Genomic DNA, 27,907 nt, shown 5'->3' with positions numbered 1-27,907 from the left:
TTTTTCTTCCATTTCAATACTGAAAAAAGACAGACTTTGTGATTGCACAGATACTGACTCTACCATGTGCCAACAGGAGAGAACATGAGAACAGGGTGAGGAAAAACAAAAGTGCGGTGGGGGAAGGGACCGTTTTGTTTGTTAAATTGTGAGCCACTTGGGGATGGAGAACGACAGACTGTTTAAGAGAGGCAAATTAAGGACAAATAAGGCAACTTTTATCTTTCCTTGTCAACCAGGCAAGATAAGACTGTAGGAATACAGCAGGGAAGATGGAACCAAGAGAGACAAACCAGGCATGTTCCATGCTAATACACATGAATTTGACATTCAGGTGGCTACACCGGGGACATATATTCCTTTATGGGAATACCAGCATCACTAGAAATCGCTCCACAAATCTAGGCTTGTAAAATGGCCACTGCTTATAAATTCTGAATAAAGATGGCGATACATAAAAAATACATCATTTAGGGTGCTTTGTTGTCATTTATGGAGAACAGCTTGTGTCACTGAACTCCGATAACGGTGAACTGTGATATCAGCACTTTGGCTATCAGGAAGCTTTTTCACCTTGCACGTTTCATTTGCTAGACTGCTTCCCCAAACATGAACATGCATGAGCCACAAAGCTACAAAGCTCCCCTTTGCTTTGAATCACTTTTTATGCCCCACAATAATGGATAGAGCTAGGGCCTCTCTACTTCAACTCCCACTCAGCTCCACATGTACAGCACAGTAGTACACACACTCTGTTGCGGTGGTCTGTGCATTATGTATATATACATAATGCACAGACCACTGCAACAGAGAATGAGTCGCCTTTGACTCGCAAATAGGTTCACTTTGTGTGTCTCAACAGAACATGGAACATTCATGCACACAAGAATATGGTCATGCACACGCACCCAAATGCATGCACATGCACACACACTCAAACACATGTGTCTCCCACACACTTCAGTATTCTAGGTTGTGAAATGCAATGCTTTTAGAGCGGTCGTGTAGAAAGGTGTTGGATCTACTCTTTACAGGAAAAGCCCCAGCTAAATGCTCCTGCATGGTGGCTGGTACTATTGCAAACCTGTATTCCATTTCCTTTGTCATATATATAGTAGACCTACCATGTCCTAGAACAATTATTGTCTCTCTCTTAAATGCTGTCTGTCTCTGTCTTCAATGGCGTTTACCTTAGGGAGAAAAAAACAACTGTGCCTAGTTAGTATAAAAGAACAATGGCATTCCATGAGATATGCCTGAGGTTCTTTAAAAGTAAAAACAAAACAAAAAACATAATTTTGATGAAATGCCTTGCAAGTAATCTTCCATCAGCATGCAAGATATTTTCAGAGAGCTTTGGCATGGCATATAAGTGATATGTTTGGTAAAACAAAACCTTTTGTTCAGGTGTCTCACCCATAGACCTAGAAAGGTAGACGCCTCCTTCACCTCTGGGGCGTGTGTATCTCGAGAGGGGCAGCGGTTGCCTATGGGTTAGAGGAGCGCCCTTGTTGCCGAAAGGTTGCCGGTTCGATTCCCCGGACGGGCAGGAAAAATCTGGGTGGGGAAGTGATTGTCATCACTCACCCAACACCGCTGAAGTGCTCTTGAGCAAGGCACTGAACCCCCAACTGCTCCCCCTGGAGCTGCTTAGTGGCCAACAGTATAACACTGTGGTTGTACTGGTCAGCTCCCAGGTTTTAATGTGTGTGTGTGACTGTGTGTGTGGCTGTCTGTGTGTTTCTATGTGCAGGGCGTTGCTGAAAATGAGTAGGCTACCCATGCTCAGCTACTTCCCTGGGTAAATAAAGAATACAAAAAAAAAAAAAAAAATGCACGCAATAGTAAGCATAGCGGAAGCTTGCCAAGCTTCCGCGTGCGTCACAGTCACAGAAGGGGACGTTCGGTAGGCCAATCAAAGGCAATGTAAACGTTTTTTTACTTTGTCAGTCCCGGAAAAGATGCGCTGTGATTGGTTATTAGTCACTTGAGTGGCAGCGACGCAGCGTGCCTTCCACACTTGCCGCTGCCAATGAGGGCCGGCATCTATTTAAAAAAAAATATATATCTATGGTCTCACCATCTCTCCAGCTCTTTAATGAACAGAAAATACATTTTCAGGTGTGTTGACAATTTGCCAATTCCAGTCAACCAGGAGGGAGTATCTATTCATCTGCTTCAATTTGATAGTTTTCCAAACCCTGTTGTCTGCTCACTTCTTGGTGCATCACTTCCTATATACGTCATGTCCAATTTCGCTCGTTCATCATGTATCCTGTATGAGCTCTCTCTACTGATTGGATGAAATTGGTTTTCCGACCTGAAAATGCATTTTCAGTTTACTGAAGAAGAGCTGGAGAGACAGTTACTGGACAAAACACTCAATAGCAATGATTATCAGAATACAGAGTTATTTAACACTTATTTGAACTCTTCAGTGCACTGCATGGGCCATGCATGAGACAAAATGATGTAAAAGAAAAAACTTTCAATCCCCCCTCCCCCCCCCCCCCCCCACACACACTCTACACAGGTTGTTTGGGTAAAATGCCAAACTGCCGTGCTGACAAGGAAGTTAATATCTAAAATTATTCTGCACTAAACATTTCATTTGTAGACATGCTGCAGATGCATCACTGGAGAATCACACCCTATTTATTTAGCTATAGCTCACACCTAGTTGCAATGGATTGCAGAAAGGATCACATACTTCCTGGATAGTGTTGACTTAAGTGTCCATCGATACTCAACAAAACCAGGTTGTCTGCTCAAAGGAAGTCATTTCAGTACACTGAATAGACACATAGCAACATTTGCTTACAGTCAGAGACTCCCATCATTTCCTGACGATCTCTGTAAGGCTGACAGGTGGTTCTCAACCTTTTCAGGCGGCGACACCCCAAAATACTAATATTTGAACAGGGGACCCCCCAAAATAATTATATTTGAACTTCTGAACCCCCAAAATACTCATATTTGAACTGCTGAACCCCAAAATAATCATATTTGAGCTGACAAGAAATTGGAGACATTTTGTTTGACTTGGTTCCACAGATAAATATTGTGAAAATAGACCTAAAAGCCCACAAAGCGTCACTGCGAGGCTTTGGTCCCCACACACAGGTTGAGAACCAGTGTGCTAGACATGAGCATCTTTACCTTTGACAAGCACAAGGGTGTTTAAGTGTATGCCAGAGAAATGCCGCAAAACAGGGTAATTTGTTCCCCCTAGGGTTTGTATTTTATTCATCAGGAGTTGATGCATCCAAGTATAGGATCCTTCGGTTTTGGCACCTTTAAAGATTTCATTTTCAATTTGAACAACACATTAAAAAAAATCAAAAGAAACAAAGAAATGACTAAGGCTGTGTGAACTTTTAAAAATAAAGTAGATACATACATACATACATATATATATATATATATATATATATATATATATATATTTATAAATAAATTAACCAAACCGTTTAAAAAAGCAGTTTTGTTCAATGTAGATTGTTTGGTTTGTCCCATAAAATAAACAAGATAAAATGAACTATAAAATAAAGGAAAATAAAAATTCACATGAAAACATTAATACTTTAGCATTTTTTTCCCCATATAATCGTTATCCTTTAAAACTTAAGTTTCTCAAGAGCAGATTTGCTGAAATTTAATAGCATGCATTTAATTTCTGAAATTGTGAGTCACTTTCATGTACTATTTCTTATTTAACTTTGTTGCTTGCCCTTTTTTTTGGCAAGTTGTTGTTTTGTTCGTCGTCCTCTTCTTTTCCCTCCCCTCTCCTCCTTCCTTTTATTTGTAGAAGTCGTGTTTTGGAGTCTTGTCTTTGTGAACTCCATGATGACCCCTTTGGTTCTTTCTGTTGAGGGGTTCAACTCTTCCGTAAACGATACCCCCCCCCTCCCCCCACCCCGAAAAAAGAAAGCGAACAAGGGACTGAGAAAAAGACGAGAAGGTTCTATTAAAAGAATATATATTTTTCTAACCGTCGACTGCTTTTGCGTCTGTCTCTGCATGGTGGCATCAGTAGGTGTGTGGTGGACCTACCATACGTTGTCTTGTTCTCAACCTTAAAGCGAACAGATACTAAAAGAGTCTTTTCTCATGTTACCAACAGCACTTGGTTTAGTTTTTTTTGTCTCTTTTCTTTTTTTTTGCTTCAGTAAAGTCTGTATCTCTTGATTATTAACGTAATAATTTGTTTATAAAAGTAATACATATATATATATAGTACCTTTTTGTTAGAGTTTACAGATTGGGCTAATTCTTACTGAATCCCAAGCTGCAACGATTCACAGTTTTAATGCAAAAAAATAAATAAACCAATGAATAAATGTCTACAAATAAAAAAACGTTGAGCGGTTGGCTTGATCTGTTGCTCCAACAGAACTGCAGGGCCAACTGTTAAACCAATAACTTATGTTATGAAATAATGAAAACGTCTTTATTTCACAAATGCCTCTCCCTTCCCTTTTCGGTGCCCCAAACCTCATAAACGACCCTGTGCAAATAAAAATAAATAAATAAATACAAATAAAACCACTTTCACTCTCTGTACAATCTGACCCATTCTCACTTTTCTGCCATTCACTCAAAGGAACACGGCGAACATTGTTGAATCTCTCTCTCAACAATGGGAATGGAAAAGTCATGCAGCTGAACAAAAATAAACCCTGATGTCTATAAACATGGAACGCCGTCCACTCTTTTGGGTGCACAGGGGGTCCCCCTGGGCTCTCCCCTCTGACTGGGCGGGTCCCTCATACGGGCGTTGTGTGGTGGGTGGCTGCGGTGTCCCTCATACGGGCGTGGTGCGGCGGTTGGCTGTGTTGGTGTGGGCAGAGTCTTTCAGGTCTTTCGGGATGCAGTTGTGGACTTGCAGGAAGTTGTGGTCCCTCTCCGAGTTGTAGGTGGTGGTGGGCGTGATGGAGGACTTGAGGGTGTCCCGCGGCAGCGTGTACATGGAGATCTCTGTGGACGGCAACGCGAAACCCTTGAGGCCCACCGGCGAGGCGTCGCGGGAGTGCGACGGGTCCGTGGAGCGGGAAGAGGAGCGTGAGCGGCGCCGGTATCGGTAACGATAACTGGGAATTCGTGTTATGGCCGAGCTTTGGAGATAGTCGGCCGCATGCGCACCTACTCGGAGCTGCCGGTGGCGATCGATGAACATGTGCACGGCCAAGACACCCACCATCTCGGCCATGATGAAGGAGAGTGCTCCAAAGTAGAAGGACCAGCCGTAGGAGTAGCTGTTCTTCTTGGAGTCACTTTTGGAGGGGTCCCCCGCGTTGGCTGATATGTACACTATGATCCCGATGATGTTGCTCAAGCCTGGGGAATGGTGGAGGCAGAGGGGTTTTGGGGCAAGAGGCAATGACAGAGGTGGGGTCATAATGAGTAATGGATTCACAGAGATGAGAGATGGAGGGAAAGGATGGGAGAATATAAGAGATGATTAGCAATGATTAACAACCTCCGACCTGGTGTCCCTATTTTAGGCATTATCATTATAGAGGGTATGCGCGTAACATCATCATACCCCGGAAGTTATGCAGGAACGCTTACTGAGTGGCAAAAAACGACTTTCCGGCATACATCCAAACAGAAAAGTCCTATCTGATTGCATTAAAAACATTAAACTCACTTTCCCAAATCACTATCCAAATCACGATTTGCCCCATACTTTATGCATTTGCATGCCCTCTATAGATGTTTTTTTCTTTGTTTTGTTTCATCAAATAACAGCAGATGTACAAGCTCCCAATGCATTGTGATGCGATGTGTTGAGAGCTTGTAGTTCTGTTATGAAAATGAAAATAAAGCATTATTGAAGATTTGAACATTTGAAGAAGGGCTTAGTGGTTAAAAGTGCATTCGTGAACACACTGACCTCAGAATATACATGTACTGTATCTATGCAGTGTCAGGCCAAATATTTTTTAGATAACTGACTCATGCCAGAATATAACGCATTGGACACTGCGTAACACTCTGTCCAACTATCTGTCTGACTGTCTGACTCAGTGGTTTTCAACCCTTCATATCAAGGCCCATTATTTATTCTGCATTTGAGCCACGGATGTCCACATTTCCATGCTGTATTATTGATGTTGGTACCATAGGAGAGATAACAGGCTAATGTTAATCAAAATAACAATTCTTCTACATTCTCCAATTGTGTAGACTTCTTGTAAATTAACTTAAGTATATGCCGATGTTTAACAATAATGTAACTCTTGAGAGTGTAACATTTGTTTTCATTTTACACTCTTAAGAGTTAAACATCTATAAGGGTGCATTTGGTTACCAACTCTCCATCATTTATCTGGGGACCACCTGGAACCCCCTCAAGGACCACTGGTGGTACCCATACCGCTGGTTGAGAACCACTGGTCTGACTGATCGCCTCAACCGCTGCTCTTACAGCGTGAAGAGAGGCCGGATTGAGGCCTTGGCGTAGATCGTCTGGGACCGCAAACGGAATGATTCAATTCAATGACACACACAGGGGTCACGTTCCACGGTGGAGACGATCACGCATTCACATATATTATCATACACGTATAGTGACTGTTCAGTTTTAGTCATATACGCAGAGAAAAGAGTGTGACATGGTATATCCGGGAAGACGGATCACTGGGTAAGTATGTCAGGGACATCATATTTTTAGAGATGAATTTCCCAATGGGTAACTTTTAGCCCAGCAACAGGATGAAGAGAAGAGATGTAAAGGGACGAAGGGAGAATGGAACAAGTGACTGTATGAGCCACAGGCAGTGTGTCTTTTTCTTTTTTGTTATCAAATGTTTTTTATTTTAAGACAAAAATCACAATAAGACACGTTAACAACATGAAAGACTTAAAGCAAGCAAAACACATATAAAACTAGAAAAAGTGCCCTTCCGGGCACAGGTCTCCACCAGGTTATCCACAGATCCGTGCAGTTAGAGGTAAAAACACTTTTCGGCCAGTTATAGCGCCACCTTGAGGCTGAGTTGAAATTGTTCATGTGGCATTTCGTCCTCGGCCTAGTGGGAATGTGGGTGCACAATTTCACGGAAATCACGCGATGTGTTCATGATTTGCAGCATTTTGTTTGAAACTGAGCACTCCTGTGAACTTTGGAAGCCAATCTTAACCAATCAGGATGGAGTCTGATAAATCTGAAAGACCCGTTTCGTTGAATGGCTCTAGAGAGACTGTGTACCAATTTGCGTGATGTTTGGACAAAATCTGTAGGTGTACTGTGCAAAAACTTGTTTTGCACAAAGCGGCCTCCTGGTGGCGCTATAACAGGCCGTTCTGGAAAGTTTGGGGCAGAGGTTCATGGTTGGCATCCAGGGAGTGTGTGTGCAAAATATGGCATTGAAAAACTTGTTTTGCACAAAGCGGCCTCCTGGTGGCGCTATAACAGGCCGTTCTGGAAAGTTTGGGGCAGAGGTTCATGGTTGGCATCCAGGGAGTGTGTGTGCAAAATATGGCATCGACCGGGTTAACGGTGGCCGAGATTAGCTGTTCACGGACACACACACGGACACACGGACGGACGGAGTGCAAAACATACTCTCCCCACATGCCTTCGGCCTGGTGGAGACAACAACACATAACAGCAAAAGCAAGGAACACAAAAACAAAAACAAACAATCCCACCCACCCCTCCCCCCCGAGACCAAATATGCCACAAAGTGTCATTACTCCTACTACTGTGCAATGGAAACAAAAAATAAATAAATAATGATAATAATAATAATAATGATTAAACCATGCCCTTAACCAAATCTGCAATACCAGACCAAATCTCAATGTTTTCCTCTTTTGCACCATGCAATCTTGCTGTAGACATTTCTAGATAAATGATATCCAGAAAGGTCAAAGCCCATTGGCGAAATGACAATGTATGAGGCGGTTTCCAGTGCGAAGCAGCCATCTTCTTTGCGGCTGTTACGCCAGCAAAGAAGACACGAATACAGGTGTTATTTAATGGCAACTGGGATACATCATTTAATAAGAATAGAGATGGGGAGGGTGTGATGTTAACTTGTAGAATAGTCGAAAGGTTAGTAGCAACCAAATTCCAAAATGTGAGGACACTCGGACACTCCCACACCATATGAAAGAATGTACCTATGGTGTTTGAAGTGCAGAAAGTGCAGTTGTGATTATTTAAAATCCGCATAGCACACAATCTACGGGGGGTTAAGTATGTCCTATGAACAAAATTTAGATGAATTTGTTGATGATCAGGATTCCTAGAAGACAGGACAACATTAGACCACACTGTATCCCAGCTCCAATCTGGATCTAGATTTGGTATGTCATTCCTCCATACAGTATCGACAAGCAAGGTCCCATAACTAGATTCTAATAAATAATCATACGAAACAAAACCTCTTGACCTAACATCACAGATAAGTCTATGCAAAGGGTGCATTCAGGCAGTGTGTCTTGAAATCATGTAATGGCAACTAAAATAAAAACAAAGTCTACTACTCTTGGTCCTTCTCTATAATTGTGAGCTGATAATTGTTGTGATACAGATGTCCGGAGCTGAGCTCCCATCTCTCTCTCTCTCTCTCTCTCTCTCTCTCTCTCTCTCTCTCTCTCTCTCTCTCTCTCTCTCTCTCTCTGTGGGCAATCGACTCACCTGAAGACACAAAGAAGATCCCTGCACTGAGGATGATGTTGTGGCGCGACTTGTAGAACTCGCTGGCAGCTATACACAGACCTCCCATGAAGAGCAGGATGACACTGAGGATGGGGAAGATGCTGGAGGCTCGCACCGCACCTGAGAACCACCGGAAGACAACAAAAAATTACCCGATGACCAGCTGGATGGCCAGATGACCTGTCATTTTCGTTTCCGTTAATTATTCGTTTCGTTTGCAGCAATGGGATTGAAATGGGCGAGCTTCAGTTTTTTATTGATGTGTACCTCTACACGTCATCACGCAGTACGTTTTCGTTTTAAGGAAATAATTACAATTTTATTTTTATGGACTTTTGATATAAAAATACACAAGAATGAAAAATGTCCCATTTCACTACACCTTTAAACCAAGCCCCCAGAAGGGCTTGCCAAGGACTTGAACCCTTGTGGAGTGTCACTGTGGGCTCGCCCTGACATGCACCCTCCCAGAGGTAGGTGGAGCTCTCTGACCCTTGGCAGGTTGATTGAGGGGCGCCTACTCAATCAGGCTGATATGACGACTGCTGTGTCTGTCTAATCAAGCAATGCATGACACCTGTGTTCTGAGCAGCAAAACTAAGGCCAACCTGCTCGGTCAGAGGCTCATTCTCCTGGGAGAGGAACGCATCGTCTGCACTGTTCTCAGTAAGATATTCATTGTTACTGAATATATTCTAATTAGTGTTGTCTCATTCTGTAGACTGTAGGCAACCTCTGGAGACTCAGAATATGGAGTGAAAGGACTGTCTGTTGTGAAAAGCCCCATTGGGGAAGAAGATTTACGTTTCTTTGCATTACTCCCCCACCCTGCTTTTGTTCATTTCCCTTTAATACATTTAAGCCTATCTGCCTACTTGGTTGACCGGAGTCCCTCAGGGCTCTTTACTCTTTTTGTTTACGCTCCACATTAAAATAGCCGATCTACAAGCTCAGACCGTGTTGCGTTGTGACGCGTTGTCAGCATTTATATCTGCTATTTTCTGTGAAAGCTTTACTCAGAATATGCGACCATGTATAGGTGGTTAAACACGCAAGGATTCTTCTGTGAGAGTACTTCCTATAATCAACACTCCATCAAGACTGTGAAAGACTCCATCAACACTGTATGAGTGTGTACAGTAGCTGTTATCCAACCTTACGCAATCACCCCCTCTGTCGGGACTAGTCCCAGGGGATGGCAATAGCATTCACATTTAACTGCAAATTCAGTTCTTTTGTGCATATTTTCTCTCTGAACCTCTGAATATCCTTTTTCTTTTTGTTGATATTCTTTTGAGCTTTTCTGCCTTTTATTTCGGTATTTAGTACAGTATAGTATACTGTAGTAGTACAGTAGTACTATAGTATTCCTGTCCCTATATACAGTATACTGAGTATACTGTATATAGGGACAGGAATACGGGGAGAGAGATGGGGAGTGACACACAGCTAATGTCAGCGGTCTTGGGAATCGAACCCACAACCCACTGTCTGGCTGCATTAAAGCCTATATACGGTCATGTAGGTCATATAGGCGAAATGGCACGTTTTTGAAAAACGTTTCATTAAGAAAATAAATTGTAAAAATAGATTAGCTTGCAGCTATTTTCACTCATTTCGTTCTTGTCACCTTAGATTTTCCTGAAATGACTCTCTCTCTCTCTCTCTCTCTCTCTCTGTCTCCCCCCTCTCTCTCTCTTTTTCTCACACACACTCTTCAGCAGCCCACTTGTCCCTAGACTGGATAGGCAAGTTGTCTGCATTGTGTGGTGTCATGTAAAAGGCTGTTAACACAGGTGCTATGGGGCTTTGGCATGTGTATTAGCAGGGCTGCAGTGCAGGGGGATGCAGCTTTGTGTCCTTGAAACAAACTGATGTCCTTGCAGCTAATTATCATGAAGCAAGATGTGGAAGGTGGAGGGGGGGGGGGGGGGGAATGATGTTATTGATGAAGGCTAATGGGGTTTCTCTTCCATCCTATAATGCTGACATGGTCCCCTGTGTAGAACGGACCAAGGCTTATGCTTATAGGGAGTTCTGCTGTGGTTCCAGGTTTACTTTTTAAATGCACATATATATATTACTGCTACAGTTTGTAGTAACCCAGAAGTGAGTTCTTGATGGCTTACTACAGATTTCGGATGCTTTCTTACCATGGGGTCTTTTCAATTTCTTTCAATTTCGTTAATGTTAATATCAGAAATGTTTTGTTCTATACAAACAGACATGTTTTATTGCAAAAGATTGTTGCGCCATTTGGGGTGGCGGTGCAGGGGAGAGGTTCCTGCCCACCACGGTGGACAGACACTGGGGTTGGATTCCACTGTGGTGCCTCCTGCTTGGCCGGGCACTCCAAAGAACACGACTGGCTGTGTTTGCAGTTGAGAAGGCAGCCAGCGAGGTCGATCTCTGTCGCTGCACTAGTGACTCCTACAGGTTGGCTGTCCAGCTGCGGGAGTTCTCCTTCCTGGTTTGAAACGGCTCATGAGCTGCTGGTGACTTCATGTACTGTATATCGGAGGAGACTTGCGGTCTACATACCAGTAGTGCTCAACCTTTTTTTCCTTGGAGCCCCCTCTTACATCTGACAAAGCTGAAGTGCACGCACGCACGCACACACACACACACACACACACGCGCATGATCACACACACACACACACACACACACACACACACACACACACACACACACACACACACACACACACACACACACACACACACACACACACACACACACACACACACACACACAGGCACTCTTTTGCTACAGGACCCACTGCCGTCACAAGCAGCTGATGCTATTCAATTAACGCAGGGCTATATAGTAGAAACTAGGAACCAGTGTAAAGTATTCCAAAGTGTCTTTGGGTTTTTTTTTGTAGGTCACCTCCGCCCGTCCTGCCAGTCAGCTCTCCCACTCACGCTCCTTCAGCCCCCCCTCTCCTGATTAACATAGACACGCTTAAACTTTCATCAGGCTGGTTAAATTTTCACCACCATCCCTCCACCACGCAGAGCTGCCGCCTCAGCACTTTCCTCCCCGTAGCTTTTCCTTCAAAGTGCTGACACGTCGGGCCGGCCCGGGCATCTTGTGCACTGAACCCTTGTGCGCCTTCACCTCCGCGGGGACCAGGAGCTCCTGGCGACCCATCTGCCTCACTACCTACCCCCCCCCCCCCCCCCCACACACACACACACACACACACACGCCTCTCCCCACACCCGCCACTTTCCCCCTCCTCCTCCTCCTCCTCGCCCCAACGCACCACCACAGCTCTGTGGGAAACACCACCCTGGGCCTGAGAGACAGCAGCCAACAGCTGCAGTGGGAGAAAGAGGGAGGGAGGGAGAGAGAGAGAGCGAGAGAGTGGGAGAGAGAGAGAGTGGGAGAGAGAGAGAGAAAGAGAGAGAGAGGGAGGGAGAGGGAGAGAGCCAAGTGATGGCCGCGGCTGGCTGGCCTGCTCATCACTCACCCTCCGCTAGGCTTTCAACAGTAACTACAGGAAGGACGGTGACAGATGAGGCCTACCATCGCGCTGCTTTCTTTGTGCAGTATTCATCGCTGCTGCTCTCACATCAGCATGAGCATGGTTTAATTAGTGCCTGCTATACAAGCCGTGCTGAAATAGCCATCTGGAGAAAAGAGGTATAGCTAGGCTAGGAGATACATGAGATCGGGTTGCTTTTGTCCAAGCTGTTTTTGTTTGTTTTTAGTTTTAGTTTTTTGAGGGGCGCTATCCCCTCCTGTGTCCAGCTCTTAGTGTTTGTCTACACACTTGTCCTACACAAACATTAAATTCCCATTGACAATGAATGGAGAATTCTACGTCATAGTGTACGTTTTACGGCGTCATAGTGAAATTACGTCAAATTTTACGTCATAGTCTAAACGCAGAAATTGCGTAGCACAAACATTGATGACGAAGGTGAGGACGCAAATTGTGATTGGCGGGAATGAGATGATGTATGATGATGGACAATGATAAGAGCACCCCTCACTTCACAGGGGTGTGATTTATTTCATTATTATTATTATTATTATTAAATAAAAATAATTGTCCTCGGCGTCAACATCAGACTTGACTATAATGTAACGGTGTCTTTACAGGACTGCAGTTGGTTCAGAACACTGCTGCTGAACTCCTTCCTTATTCACATCGAAAAGTGGAGCATATCACTCAGTTGTTAAATCATTACACTGGCTCCCTGTGTGTCAAATCATTGATTTCAAAATACTACTGTTGGTCTTTAAAGCTTTAAATGGCTTAGGGCCAAAATACTTGTCTGATCTTGTATGATATCATGAGCTGAGCCATCCAGACCTCTCGGGTCATCTGGGAAAGACCTTCTTTCTATCCCTCTAAATGTGGGGAAGCGGCATTCTGTTTTTATGCACCACATATCTGGAGGAAACTCCCAGAAAACTGCCGGGTCTGCTGCCACTCTTATTTCCTTTAAAACACAACTAAAGACCTGCTGCCTTTGATTGAGTTATGTTTCTTGTTTGAGTGGTGCAACCACTCCAAGGAACAGCAATGTCCGTGTTCGCCTATGTGTTGTTCACGTATGTATGTGTTCACGAGTATGACTATGACTACCAGTAGGGGCGCTGTTGTGCCAGAAACGGAGAGAGAGAGATAGTATTAGTGCTGCACTGTTGCCTGCTAATGAGAGAGAGAGAGAGAGGAGGGGGTGATTTTTCTTTTCTGTAGGCTAAAACGATTTTTACTTATTTTGTTTTATGCATAATAATGTCATTCTATAATTATGTTTCCCTTGCTACTGTCTTGCCTTGCCTGCCTCGCCTCAAGGACACCTTGACATGAAACCAGAAGCTGGAGCTGAAGCTCGAACTGGGGACTTTCCGGTTCCCAGATGGCTGCTATACTTCCAGAGCCACTGCGTTTAATTCTTAGTTTGAACGTCTTTGTGGTCATATGACAAAGCATTCATTATAGGTTCTAAACTCTGTGTACATGGTACAAACGTGTAAATGGTGGTCGGGTCGTCAACTTGACAGATGTGTAGCTGAGCTCATTCCCACATGCATCAATCCTTTTGTCACGATGATCATTTCTTTAAAGGCTAATTTATTTTTAGCCTTTTACTGTCGACCGGGCAATTTCTTTCTGTTTAAAAATAAGTAATTTTCGACGGCGACACTTGTCAAAAGGGTCCTGCGCGTTCAGTCATCCTCCAGACAGCTACAGAGATTGAGCCTCGCTCTGCTGTGTGATTACCTTAATTTCCTTATTCTTTTGCTTCCATTCTTCTTTCACCCGTCTGTGTCCATCTGCTGTCTTTAACACCCTTTCTCATCCCACAAGCCTCCTCCTCGCTTTACCACTACCTCTCCTTTTCCATTTCTCTCTCTCGCTCCCTCTCTTAACTGACACTCGGTCTGGGCACAAGACAATTTGTGAGATAAAGTGCCGTCTGCCCTTGCACTTCCACTACCCCCCCACCCCCCCCCTCACCCCCCCCCCCCTTCTTTATCTGTTCCTGTTCTCCGTCCCTCCTTGTCTCCTGTGCGTAGTCGACCAGAGAGAATTGTGGCGTTTAGGGTTACAGTTGGAGGTGATTAAATATTAAGCTGTCCTGAGAGTTGACCCTGGTCCTCTGTCCCCTTCCAAACACGTCAGTCCCTCCTTCATTCCCTCATCTCTCCAGCCAACCCGCTGCTTCCCCCCCCCCCCCCCCCCTTCCCCTACAGCCAGTTAACCCTGGGGGTATTGACGTGGGCAGTCACAGCACATTACCTGGGAGAGGACATTGGAACTCCTTCTCATCCATCAGCATCATTTTGCACAGAGAAAGGGCGGGATAAAAGGGCCAGCCAAACGTATTGATTGTTGACACCGAGGGTGTTTTAATAGCGCAGGATCTCAAGGTGATGGCAAAGTTGAGAAATCCAAAAAAATGATCTGACTCTTGGCAAACTGCGGTTCACTGTGTGAGAGTGTGAGATAAAACAACCAAATAATTCATCTATCATGTTCACTCATTCAAATGTTAAATGAAGGAAGGGATAAATATTACAAAAACACAGATTGATTCTATAATGAAACATATTGTTTCAGAGACTCTAAAGGGAAGCTTTGAGAATTGTCAGCTTCACTGTATGGCAGAGTAACAGAGACATTTTGAACGTGGTTAGACTTCTGACAAGAACGTTTTTTTGCGAGCAAGCAAGACAGCGACGTTTGTTTTGCCTGGAATGCTTCTCTGATGCATTACCAGTATTGTGGGGAAACATGCATTATCTGCAATAATGAACATGCACATGCTCACAATGCCTCGCAACACAACGCACTTTGAGCAAAAATCACACCCGTGTGAAGTGAGGGGCGCTCTTATCATTGTACATCATCATGACATAAAATAGACACTAAGCCGATTTGCTCGGACACTATGACGTAAATTCTCCATTCATTGTCAATGTGAATTGAATGTTTGCAATGTTTGTGTAAGACGAACATCTACACTAATAGCTGAATATAGGAGGGGCTAGCTAGCGCCCCTCGAAAACAGATGCCACTAATACAGAGCCCTGAGGGACCTAGTACATGCATGCTCAGTAGCACACTCAAAAGTGCAGTGACCTTCACAGTGACCTTCCGTGGGTTGGGGCTGGATTTTGCAGCGCCATGTGCCCCTGGGTTTGGCTATCCGTGCTCTACCTCAAAAGGAAGCTCCCCACAGTCTTCATGCCAGAATACACTCTCTTTTACACATAATATTAAATACGTCGGCCAAGTGTTCACATGGCATGCATTCGGAAAGGCATTTCCATCAACATCTCAGTTGTTTTCCGGTGAGCGCACGGGCATTGGGCAAGACCCGAAGACGGAAATTCTCTGAGGATGGACAGGGTGATAACTGTGCCCCAAGGCTCTGCCTTGAGAGACCTCCCGTTTAGAGCCGATCTCTCCTCCACCAAATACTGATGGCTTCACATCTTCACTCCCCATCTTTCGAGCACCCAGGCTGAGCCCCCCTGTCAGAAAGTTGGATCCTGCCTGGAGGGATGTTAAGCATGGCAGCACCCCGGAGGGGAGGTAGACAGACAGGCAGGCAGGCTGACAAGATGACAGATAGACGGGGATCGTCTCAACGCAGCCGGCGAAAGGCTTAGGGTGCAAGAGGGAGCACTATTATGGTAGAACATTGTGTTCATTTGTTCAATGCTCCCGTTGTGTGATAATGTGTGCATGTATATTAATGTGCTGGACTGTATATGGCCATGTATGGCCGCCAACATATTTTGCCAATATATGCAGAATAATGCTCTAATAAGAATGCTCTAAATAACTTATGCAATTCATTTTTCCATGTCGGGGGGGGGGGGGGGGTCAACAGGTAACAGGGGGTGCATGTTTGAGGAAAAGTTTGCAGCAGAGTGTATGAGAGTCAACTCGTGACAAATGTATTCATTCACACGACCATAAAACTGTTAAAGGCTGGCATAGTATGTGTTAATTGTTACTAGCACCATAATACTGTGTTGATACTGGTTCCGACCTGACAACAACACACAGTAGTCTATGTGACTTTAGCCTACAGGTCACACATGGACCATTGATCAGTGTTGCCAACTCTCGTGAGAGAAATAAGCCAACCCACCTCCAAAAACAAGCCAACTCTTGCGGGAGAAATACGCCAAATCTGGCCAATATGGCCATATACTAAATAAATAAAATGATTTGATGCATTTATCATTGCAACCGTAGGTCACATTTACAATGAAAACCTTTATCTCCCGTCCGTCCGTCAGTCAGTTAGTTAGTTAGTCACCCCACGCCTCCATATATGGTCACACCTTGTGACATCACACCTCCATATATGGTCACACCTTGTGACTCACAACTCCGTATATGGTCATGCCTCTTGACATCATCATGACATCACGCCTATATATGGTCACGCCTCATGACATCACGCCATGTGACACGTCACGTCACCATACTGTATATGGCCATCTCCATATATATGAAGATCATGACACTGACCTCATCTGGAGAAGACTGGATCATCACCTAAATCTGCATATATGGAGCAGGCCAGCAACTCTGACCTCAAACCTTTCCATCCATATATTGAGCTGACCTGTTCTGACATTCCATATGTTGATCCAACCCCACCCGATCCTGTTCTGGCATTCCATATGTTGATCTGACCTCATCAAACCCTGTACACTCAAGACACGCTCCATATATGGCCAGTACAGAATTCATTCCATATGTTGATCTGACCCCCCATGCCAAAGCGCCAGCGCTTGCCCAGCAGTCTGCCATCTGTCGTCACCCCAGCGGATGTGTGCACACGCGACCGAGGTCGCTTCTTGCCCTCAGGGCGTCTTGCTGGTGGTTATACTATTAAACTCATACTTGAGCCAGGGCTTAATAAGTAGAGACACCAGACCGATTCTGTCATTCAATGTGATTCACATTCCCCCAAACGGTCAAACCAATGGGTATTTATATTTTATACATTATGTACGTATATACACATACACAAAAAAACAAGCCAACATTGGCGGGAAATTTAAGTGGACATGGCAACCCTGCCATTGCACTAGTTGCGTCGGCAGCTTTTGTAGCTTGGTGAATGGGGCAGCCAATGTATCTATTGTTGTCAACTTGTCGGAGGAGCAGATTTTGTTTCCTCACCTCCGTCTTTCAGCAGCCCATTGACTGCGCGTCTGTTATGGGGACTGCAGGGGACGAGTTCTAGCATGCGCGCACGTGCACCACTCCGTTCCGTACCTGCGTGTGCACGTCAATGTATTTGGTACCACGCCGTGATACTGCGTTCTACGAGCATGACACCACTGATCCTCATCATGATCATCATCATCTCAAACTCACTGTAACAGCCATTGCAATGCGGCCGTTACAATCTATAGAATGCCCGTTCAGGAGGGCTGATTACTTCAGTCTATCATCTCGGCCCAGAACAACTTTATTTCGGACGGAGTGCGGCGCTATAGAATGGTCACTTTTTCCTGGGAGAGAGAGCGGCAGGGATTCTCCTGTGTGGTAAAAAAGCTGTCAATCTCCGGCTACTGCTGCCGCTGCAATGACCCTGTCCAAATGAAAACTTTGACCTCCCTCCTAATAGCTAACGATAGCAGTATAGCGGTGGTTTCTGAAGCCCTCGCCACAGCCCCACATGAAAGGCACAGGGCTAATCAGCGATGCACTCGGGAGCCCTGCGATTAGCACCGAGCACCGAGGTCGCCGTTTTCATTTGGCTCGAGGTCATAATCAGAAAGAGCAGAGCATCCCCCCCCCCCCCCCCTTCACACCCAGTCCATGTGACACCCAGCACCCCACTGGGGAGCCTCTCCCGCTCTGAACACCATTCCCTTCAGTCCCCTGTCTCTGAACACCATTCCCTTCAGTCCCCTGTCTCTGTCTCTGAACACCATTCCCTTCAGTCCCCTGTCTCTGTCTCTGAACACCATTCCCTTCAGTCCCCTGTCTCTGAACACCATTCCCTTCAGTCCCCTGTCTCTCTGAACACCATTCCCTTCAGTCCCCTGTCTCTGAACACCATTCCCTTCAGTCCCCTGTCTCTGAACACCATTCCCTTCAGTCCCCTGTCTCTGAACACCATTCCCTTCAGTCCCCTGTCTCTGTCTCTGAACACCATTCCCTTCAGTCCCCTGTCTCTGAACACCATTCCCTTCAGTCCCCTGTCTCTGAACACCATTCCCTTCAGTCCCCTGTCTCTGAACACCATTCCCTTCAGTCTCCTGTCTCTGAACACCATTCCCTTCAGTCTCCTGTCTCTGAACACTATTCCCTTCAGTCTCCTGTCTCTTCGTCTGTTCAGCACTTTAGAATACCTCCTGCTAAACACAAAATCATAACTTGCTTTCATCCATGCACTCAATGTGATATCTGTCCAAATCGTTTTTTTTTTCTTCCAAATCTTTCTAAAAGTTTCAAAAATAGTTGCTGTACAAACTCATGACGTGTGTGTGCGCAACTGCGCATGTGTGCATGTGAGTGTGAGAGAGAGAGCCATGCTGTGAGCTTGCAGATCGACTATAGTTTCGCTGTTCGAGTTCATCGTAGTAGGGCTTAATAAGTGATTAACATCAACAAGTGTGTGTCGTATCGTGTTGCGTGCGTGCCTGCCTGCCTGCTCTGATGACCCGATCAGGGAATCGAAACCCGACCTCCCAATCTCAGGGCAGACACTCTAACCACAAGGCCACTGAGCTGGCTAATGATGCTTAGTCAACATTAATTCACGTAAGTTGAGTAATGTTTTATGTTTTGGTTTTTTATGTTAACGCACAATTATGGCCAAAGCTGTGAATAGACCTGATCATAGCATGGATGTAAATTATAAGAAAGGTCCACCAATGGGAATGTATAATGCTTAACACAGACACGACAACTATGACTGCCATAATTATGTTTTTGTCATTATTTTGTTTGATATTTTACTTATTTGATGGTTTGGGTAAAATGTGTGTTCCGGAAGTTTGTTTGTGTCATTTCCGGTAACATGACCATATAGTTTGGAATAGGCTCAGGATCGCACAGTTATTGCATCTTCCGTCCATGCTGAGCAGACGGGAGCTTGTCACATGGAGCGTACAAAGTTAAAGTCCTGGTTATGATGATGTGTTCATGGGTTCCTCTCACTACTTCATGCTCTTTGAATTACGTGCAGTCAGTGAGGTAAAGACTTGTTTTGTACATGAGTAATTTCTTTATATTATATTATGTGCTTTATTTCATGTTGCTCATTCTGATCATGATTTATTTGTGTTTTATGTCAGTTTTGACGTGGGCTTTGGAAGCGATGCCATGCTACAATAAAGCCGTCAGTACACACAGAACAACTGCCTCATTCGTTCTTCAAGTTCATCAAAGGGCGTGACAGTCAAAACTCATGCCGCAGACGACCGACGGTAGTCCGGGTCGTCCAGTCAACCACCAGACGACAGCCACCGAACCAGCAGCGTACCAGTGGGCCGGCCGGACCGCTGCGACTCGCGCCGCGTTCGGCGTTGCATTCCAGCTGCTGCGTGCTTGGTGAACCACGGATGGACCCATTGAACTAACATGCTACTTCGTAAACCATGCTGTTTGTTTGTTAACCAAAGACCAAGGTTAGTGCACTACACACGTTCAAGGCAAAAGGACTCAAGAGCAAAGGAACTGACTGTGCTAGTGCGCTAACAACCTAAAATCAGTAAGAAACATTTGGAAAGAAGAAAGGAAAGATCGCACCATTGTTATGCAAAGTGCACCAAGGACCGTGTCATGTCGTGGTCGTTCAGTTTGCTCTTTAAGGTGCTTTCTTTGTGGTATAAATTAAATGCAAATGCTATTTGACACTCATGGGACTATTTGAAATGGTTTATAAGCTTTAAGCCTTTAGACTGTATGTGTGTTGGTTAAAGGTAAAGATGTCAAAAGAAGATAAGGGCATCTAAAGAATCTTCACAATGGTCTATATGTTTAAAGTACATGTTTAAGTGTTGGTTAAAAGTATAGATGTCAAAAGAAAATAAGGGCATCTAAACCTTCACAATGATTTATGGGGTTTAAGGTGTATGGTTAAAGCCAAGGTGTGTTGGTTAAGAAGTAAATTGTCAAAAAGAAATAAGGACATTTAAAGGACCTTCACAAGCTTAAGGAACCTGCACAAGTAGAACCAGTCCAACATGGAACCAATTGAGTTCAAAGAGAGCTTGCAAAACCAAGAGTGTAAAGAGAGGTTATTGTATGATTTTGATTGCATTTATGCCCACTGGAAAAGCAGAGCAAAAAGAACAAAACAAGGTGTAATCAACAAGGCTCCAATTGGTAACCTCCAAGACAATGTTATCGCTGTTGAAATAGATCTAGGAAATTTAAAGGACATTTATGATGCACTTGATACCCCTACCAGTTACCTGTGTCACAAGTTTGCCAAGTGTGTCCAGGTCACAACAAGGGTTGTCAATGATGCAAATGCTCAGATTGCAAAAATGAAGGAAGAGTTAAACTGTCAGAATGAAACAGCAGTTGAATTTGCAGTCACACAAATAAATACACCTATAAATACCGCAAGGCAACAGTCTAAGGTGGAAATCAAGAGAGGACTTGGGTGTTTGGAGGAGCTTAAAAAGCTACATGCCACACACACTCTGTTGCCTAAACCAACTCTGCAGCTTGTTGAGCAGCCTGAACCCAGCGCTAAAAGCACACTGGTTCGGCTTAAGGGCACTGGTGCTGCTGACTCCTTTGAGGTGAGCAAGGAGATGGAAGTGGTGAAGAAGCATTTTGCACAGAAAGCAATTAAAGCAAAGAAACATGCATTGGTTAAGAAAGCCAAGAAGGTGATGGCAAAGAAGCCTGCAGCCACCAAGAAATCACCTAAAAAAGCCAAGAAGCCTGCTGCCAAGAAAGTAGCAGCTAAAGAAGGCCAGAAGAAGTCCACCGAGAAACCAAGCCCCATGAAACGAGAGGGTAACAAGAAGGACAAAGGGCCCACAAATGCAAGGATTCCAAAAATGAAGGAGCACAGAAATAAGTCAAGGAACTGCAGAGGAAAGAGGAAATCAAAAAGGAAGGAAAGAAAGTACAGGAGAAAAGGGGTGCTTTTACAATGTGCTACGGTGGGAGGAAAAAGTGGTAGACCACCTGACCAAGAACTGATCACCCACTGCTCCTTTTAGTTTAACAAGGTCAAATTACACATCCTCTTTTGTTTGACAGAAAAAGGTCTTGTACTACTTTTTGAAAGGTTATTGTACATTTGAAAGGGTTCTTGTTTTGAAGTAACATGTGTTTAAAATTTTGGTCGATTTTGCTTTCGAACATGTAGCCTATAGAGACCAGAAGGCCTCCTCTGACGTAGCCTGTCTGATGACAAACTTTGCCTATAATTTAGATGGACATTGAAGAATAATGATCCAAAGGAAACAGAAGGAGAGATGCAATGTCGATTTAATTAAAGCAAATTCAGATCACATTTTGTTCAAATAGTGATGGTACTTTACATTTACGTTCAAGTTATATGGTGCTCTACAATTGTTGCATATGAATTAAGAAACAAAGTAGGAAGTTAAAACTGGGCAAATGTACAAATATTTTAAGACTAGTAGTTAAATATGCCATGATCATTTGTTAAATTGATTGTTACATGATTGCGTTTGAACACTTTGCATTTTGATTAATTTGGAAAGTCTAGTCCAATCCAATTCATCCATGAGCTATTAACTGTAAATTGATGGTCAACATTGACTCTCGTTTCACACTTATGAATGCTTCAAACATTTATGCAGCTTGCAAAGAAAGGAAATGGTTACACCAGTTTGAAAGAAGGTTAAAGGGAAAATTCAAATGTTGGGAGCCACAATTTGGCATATTTTGCTATGCATTATTTATTGTACATAATTGAACATGGTTTTATTTTGTTCATGTTACAAAAGGTTTCATTTGTTTTCATAAGATTTGTTTGTAAAACAACCGGTTGAAGTATCAAAGGTCAAGGGTATTGGATCCATGATTTTACGTTTATTTTCAATGAGGAGGGTTAATGCTTGAATCTGGAGGTATTGATGATTTTTCAAATGTGAAAGATAAGTTGAAAGTTGATTGGTAATCCCAAGTCAAGGTGGGAGTATGACTGCCATAATTATGTTTTTGTCATTATTTTGTTTGATATTTTACTTATTTGATGGTTTGGGTAAAATGTGTGTTCCGGAAGTTTGTTTGTGTCATTTCCGGTAACATGACCATATAGTTTGGAATAGGCTCAGGATCGCACAGTTATTGCATCTTCCGTCCATGCTGAGCAGACGGGAGCTTGTCACATGGAGCGTACAAAGTTAAAGTCCTGGTTATGATGATGTGTTCATGGGTTCCTCTCACTACTTCATGCTCTTTGAATTACGTGCAGTCAGTGAGGTAAAGACTTGTTTTGTACATGAGTAATTTCTTTATATTATATTATGTGCTTTATTTCATGTTGCTCATTCTGATCATGATTTATTTGTGTTTTATGTCAGTTTTGACGTGGGCTTTGGAAGCGATGCCATGCTACAATAAAGCCGTCAGTACACACAGAACAACTGCCTCATTCGTTCTTCAAGTTCATCAAAGGGCGTGACAACAACAAAGCATTCTTTATTATCCGAGAGAAACTGGCAGAAAAATGTGGCCGTATTTAGTGTGCCGCAAAGAACGTGGGCACGTGGGCGGCTTTATCTGCCCGTCGTCCTGTTCATGCAGGCTGCACTACAGTGGAGGAGATGCCTGCAGCCCTGACAGTATATGTGCCAGCCTACTCACAGAGACACAGGGTGAGAGCGGATGCTGTGTGTACTGTATTGATTGGCACAACTGCAGCTTATATAGGCTGGTGTCCGGGCCCTGGCACTCTTGAACATTGACACGGCTCTTATACACAAACAGGCAACTTAACACTTCCAGTGCGTTGTTTTTTTTGCCAGACTGCACAGACTGCACATTTTACTCTGAAAAGCCCCGCCTTCCATTTCCTCCCCCAAAACCGCGAGGTATAATCTTCCGTTACTACTTTGTGCTGTCACATCTCAACTCTCTCTAGAAACGCTCGAATCATCTCGTCTCCAAACGAGATGATTGGTTGGAAGTCAGAAATGATGACGGAACATTGCCGTTTTATCAAAACCATGGAGAGTGCCGTATATATTTAGAGTAAAGAGACACTTCAGCCGGGCAGTGAATGGCAGTGCGCATGCGCAAAACATGTCTAGAAGCACTGACGAAGGAATGGCCAAGCAAAAATAACAAGAAATCAAGAAAAAAACATTTTTAAGACATCCCCAGACGTCATGGGCTCCCTACGGGGGTCTTCTAAAGACATCTGGAAACGTGTCAAATGTCAAAAACGAGCACAAATAGTGTTGAACACTAAACACACGCAGTAAATCTATACTTGGCTGCAGGCCATTGTACCGTTACTGTATTGCACCATTTGAATCAGAATTTTACTTTTGGACTGTGAATAATAGTAGTACACAGAACACGGTTTAGTTAGATCATGTAGAGGCGATCGCTGACATTAACGGCACAATAAAGTCACATTGAACAGCACTATTTAGGTCAGGGCAGTGCTAAATATGTATGACACACACCGCATACACACACGCACACACGCACGCAACGCAGGCACTCACGCAACGCACGCACGCAGAACAAGACATGAAATAAATATGCAGTTATTTTCACAAAGGCATCTCTTTGAAGCTCTTTCTCCCTCTCTCCCTGTCTTTCTTTCTTTCCCCTCTCTCTCTCTCTTTCATTGACAGCATTGAGAGGAAATTAGCATTGGCTCTTAATCAGCCTCCCCCAGCCCTGAATGTGCTGATGTGCAGGACAGGGTCATACTAATCAGGTGCCTCAGCTCCCAGGCACATTGATTTAATACTACAAACGCTTATTAATCCCCACCACACCATCACCTCTTCCTCCTATTCCTCAATACTAATGTCTCATTTTACACTATGTGTCATACGACACAGTGTCGCATGCTGAAAATAGCTGATCTACAAGCTTGCATAGAGCTATACATCAGGCTCCAGCCCTTGCACCTTAATTGTCCTCATCTTGACCAACAGGCCTGATGTCCCAAGCATCTTATGCTGCGTTCAGAATCAGACAGGCATCTGCTTCAATAGAAGCCAGCGACATGAAGCTATACAATGCAAATCCGACACTTGTAGCTGCTGCAAAACAGCAAAAGATACAGAGCTATACAAATTAAAAAAGTTGAGTTTGGTCCAACTTCCAGATGCAAAGATACAACTGTAGCTGCAATGATGCGGCGAAGTGCAAACCAATCAAATTGATTTGTAGCCTTGCAGAGCAGAACGACTGAGTGGCTATAAGGCTAGCGGTTTGCATGGGACGTTTGCCGTCGTTGTGGATAAATCTGGCATAAAATAATTATTAATTTCTATACACTGACACCACATAAGACAGGAACGCCCAAAAACGTCACATCCGGTTTTTTACCCTGGGCAGAATTTTCTATGGCTGCCAATGCGACTTTTTCCAATCCTTAATCACATACTGACAAACATCTATGCCGATAATATCTAACTTGCGGAGGTAACGTGCCTTGTCCACGGGCAACAGATCTTTCAACGTATGGCATTGCAAATACGTTTGATAATCGCTACTCTGCGCAATATTGTTTTGGAAATGCCGCAAATTGCATTGCAGTGAACGAGAGAAAATCACAACTTCCCCTGGGGGTGGTGACTCCGCCCTGAATACGTGTTGTGGTGTCAGTGTATCAAATATCTTAGTTACAATGAAATTGAGTTGACATGTTTTTTTTTTTAAAGGGCAACTGTTATTAATCGCAATATTACACCCGAGGGTGTGCTTTTGCTGTAATTATTGGGACTTAAGGCTTAATTCCTCCGACATACAGTATGTCACTATATGGACGTACGCTTAGTGACGTCGACGACCGTGTGAGCAACACGGATGCAAAGATACAAAGCTACAAATATGCTGTGCGACTATGCACAGCTTTGTATCATTTGCATCTGCTCGTGCAGTGAACGTACCAAGATTAATTCATTTCTGTATAAGAGTGGGAATCATCACTGAGCAAACTAGTCTGTGTAGTGGAACAGGTTGCATATATACAGTATTATCATGCACGGTTGCCAACTGTTCAGTAAACCTTGTAGTGAGAGCTATTTCCTCCACACAGCTTCATCGGTTTCTGATGGCTGCAAACCACTACTTACATGAGATCCACAGTATTTGTTTTTTAGGGGCATGAGAGCAGAGCGTGTGAAGAGGGTCATTTGCACGAGTCTCACGCTCAATGCACAATACTGACATGGTCAGTATCTCCCAGGCTGCGGGCCCGGCAGGCTTCAACATGTCCACCATTGTGCCCCCTCCCCCCAAGGGGCCCGGCAGGCTTCAACATGTCCACCATTGTGCCCCCTCCCCCCAAGAAATCCAAGGTGACATGCAGTGGTGGAAAGTAACTAAGCACATATACTTAAATACAATTTTGAGGTATTTGTACTTTACTTAAGTATTTCCACAATTTCCAGTACTTTTACTTCTAATTATACATCTCAGAGGCTAATATTGTACTTTTACTCCAAAACATTTATTTGAAAATGTTAGTTACTAGTTACTTTGTATATTTTGACTATTATTAAAAAAACATACAATAACCACTCCAGCCTCAGTAAAAATTCCGGACATTTGAAAATACAAGCTTGTAGATCTGCTATCAAAATATTTGTTATAAATTTGAAAACATGAAATGGGACATTCTGCATAATGAGTACTTTATACCTTTTACATTAATTGATGCCAATACTTTTATACTTTTACTCAAGTAAATTTGGAATTCCGGGCGTATTTCTACATTGCAGTATTGATATACTTTTACTTAAGTAAGAAATATGAGTACTTTTTGGTACACTGGTTATACATGAATGAGACCTGTCGCTCAGTCGCTCTCTCCCCAAATTAGTCGGCAGTGCCTGCCTCACTGGACCTGTCGCACATGCATGGCGGGGAGCTGAAGGACAAGTACGTGCGTATGTTGTTCGTGGACTACAGCTCAGTTTTCAACACCATAGTCCCAGCAAGACTTGACACAAAGCTCAGAGACCTAAAGCAACGCCAAAGCATGTGCGATACCAGACTTCCTGTCGAACTGCTGCCAGGTGGTGAGAATGGTCGGTAGTATCACATCCGATACCCTGACCCTCAGCACTGGAGCACCCCAAGAATGCGTGCTGAGCCCTATTGTCTTCTCCCAGTACACACATGACTGCACAGCGAGTGACACACAACTCCTCCATCCTGAAGCATGCTGATGCCACGACAGTGATGGGTCGGATCATCAGCGAAGATGAGTCTGCGGTCTGCCTATACGGAGATGAGATCAGTTTACTGGCACTCTGGTGCCATGCAGGAGAACAGCCTCACCCTCAACGTCGACAAGACCAAGGAGCTGATCGAGGACTTCAGGAGGCCAAGGAGAGGGCATATATGCGTATATGTCTTCATCAATGGAGTTGCAGTAGAAAGGGCCAGCGAGTTCAAGTTCCTCAGAGTACAAATTGAGGAGGATCTCAAGTGGGATACCCACACCACGCACGGAGGAGTAAGGAGTAATCCCTCGCATGCTCAGATTGTACTACAACAGCTCCATTGAAAGGCTGTCCTGTCAGGCTGCGTTACGGCCTGGTGTGGAAACTGCACTGCCTGAGAAGAGAAAAACCCCACAGAGGGGTGGTGCGGTCACAGAGGGTGGTGCGGTCACAGAGTGCACAATGGGAGGCGAGCTCCCCTCGCTCCAGGAACTGTACAAGAAGATGTGCGTAGTTGAAGCATCAAGGACGGGCACCACACCAGCCACAAACTGTTTAAAAACCCTACAACGACTGTGGCGTGGCCGTTGTATCAAGGGCCAGACCAACAGCTTTAAAAGGCATGACCACCGCCTGTCATCAGGCCGTCCTTGGAGTTTTGCTTCCCTCGTGGACCTAGACCCGTAACATCAGTGGTTGAACTTGACCTTGACACTCACTTGCACCATAATCTCACATACAACGCACTGATACTCTTCTTACACCATAATGTTTATATAACAGTATACTGTATACCAGCATGCTATGCTCATGCACCTAATTACTAATACCTCTACCTCATAATAATGTTCAGATGGAAATGCTATATGTGTAAATATGTAGATTCCTTGTTGTCTTTCTTTGATTCCTGCTTTTTTTTAATTCCTTCTCCCCTAGGAAGTAGTGTCAGTGCATACTGTATATATTATGTCATGTAGCTGTCACCATTTTCAGCCTACACCTTAGCCTGTAGCACTTGCCCTAGCCTTGACGGCCTTGCAGGCTTATGCAAATTCTAAAATATAATTTAGATGCCAGATTCATTTGTAGACCTGGCATCCTATAGTGTGTATAGTTTCAATGTGCAGATTGTTTAGTTTTTGTTTATACACTGCTTAGACTGATGATACTGTAGGCTCTTGGTTTACCTATGATCCCAGATGGGCAGAAGTAGAAAAGAATTGCACCATTTTTTCATGATTATTAGTGAGGACCTATTATGAAGATAGGTTGAAAAGTGGTGAAGTGGTCCTTTAACTAAAAAGGAGCCTTGCCTGTTTTTCCTCCCGGAATTCTCCCCAGTGAGGGGGATAACTTGTAATATGCTATTGGCTGTTT

At 44.0% G+C, this 27,907-nt stretch overlaps 1 protein-coding gene across 1 annotated transcript in view; it reads right to left on the bottom strand.

Annotated features, from left to right (window-relative positions):
- Positions 1-4,728: 4,728 nt before the first annotated feature.
- cacng2a (calcium channel, voltage-dependent, gamma subunit 2a) overlaps positions 4,729-27,907 on the bottom strand; it is a gene marked incomplete at its 5' end in the record, with an annotated part of 87,522 nt that continues 64,343 nt past the window's right edge. Inside the window, 2 exons of the mRNA XM_083780657.1 lie at positions 4,729-5,337; positions 8,651-8,791. Of these exons, the coding sequence (XP_083636783.1) occupies positions 4,805-5,337; positions 8,651-8,791 (674 nt within the window). The 3' untranslated portion in view covers positions 4,729-4,804. The remainder of the gene's footprint in view (positions 5,338-8,650; positions 8,792-27,907) is intronic.

The sequence above is a fragment of the Protomyctophum parallelum genome (assembly GCF_964188405.1).
Source record: "Protomyctophum parallelum genome assembly, chromosome: 13".
Classification (NCBI taxonomy): Eukaryota; Metazoa; Chordata; class Actinopteri; order Myctophiformes; family Myctophidae; genus Protomyctophum; species Protomyctophum parallelum.
The sequence above is the reverse complement of the archived record's forward strand: the minus strand, read 5'-3'. Positions and strand labels throughout refer to the sequence as shown.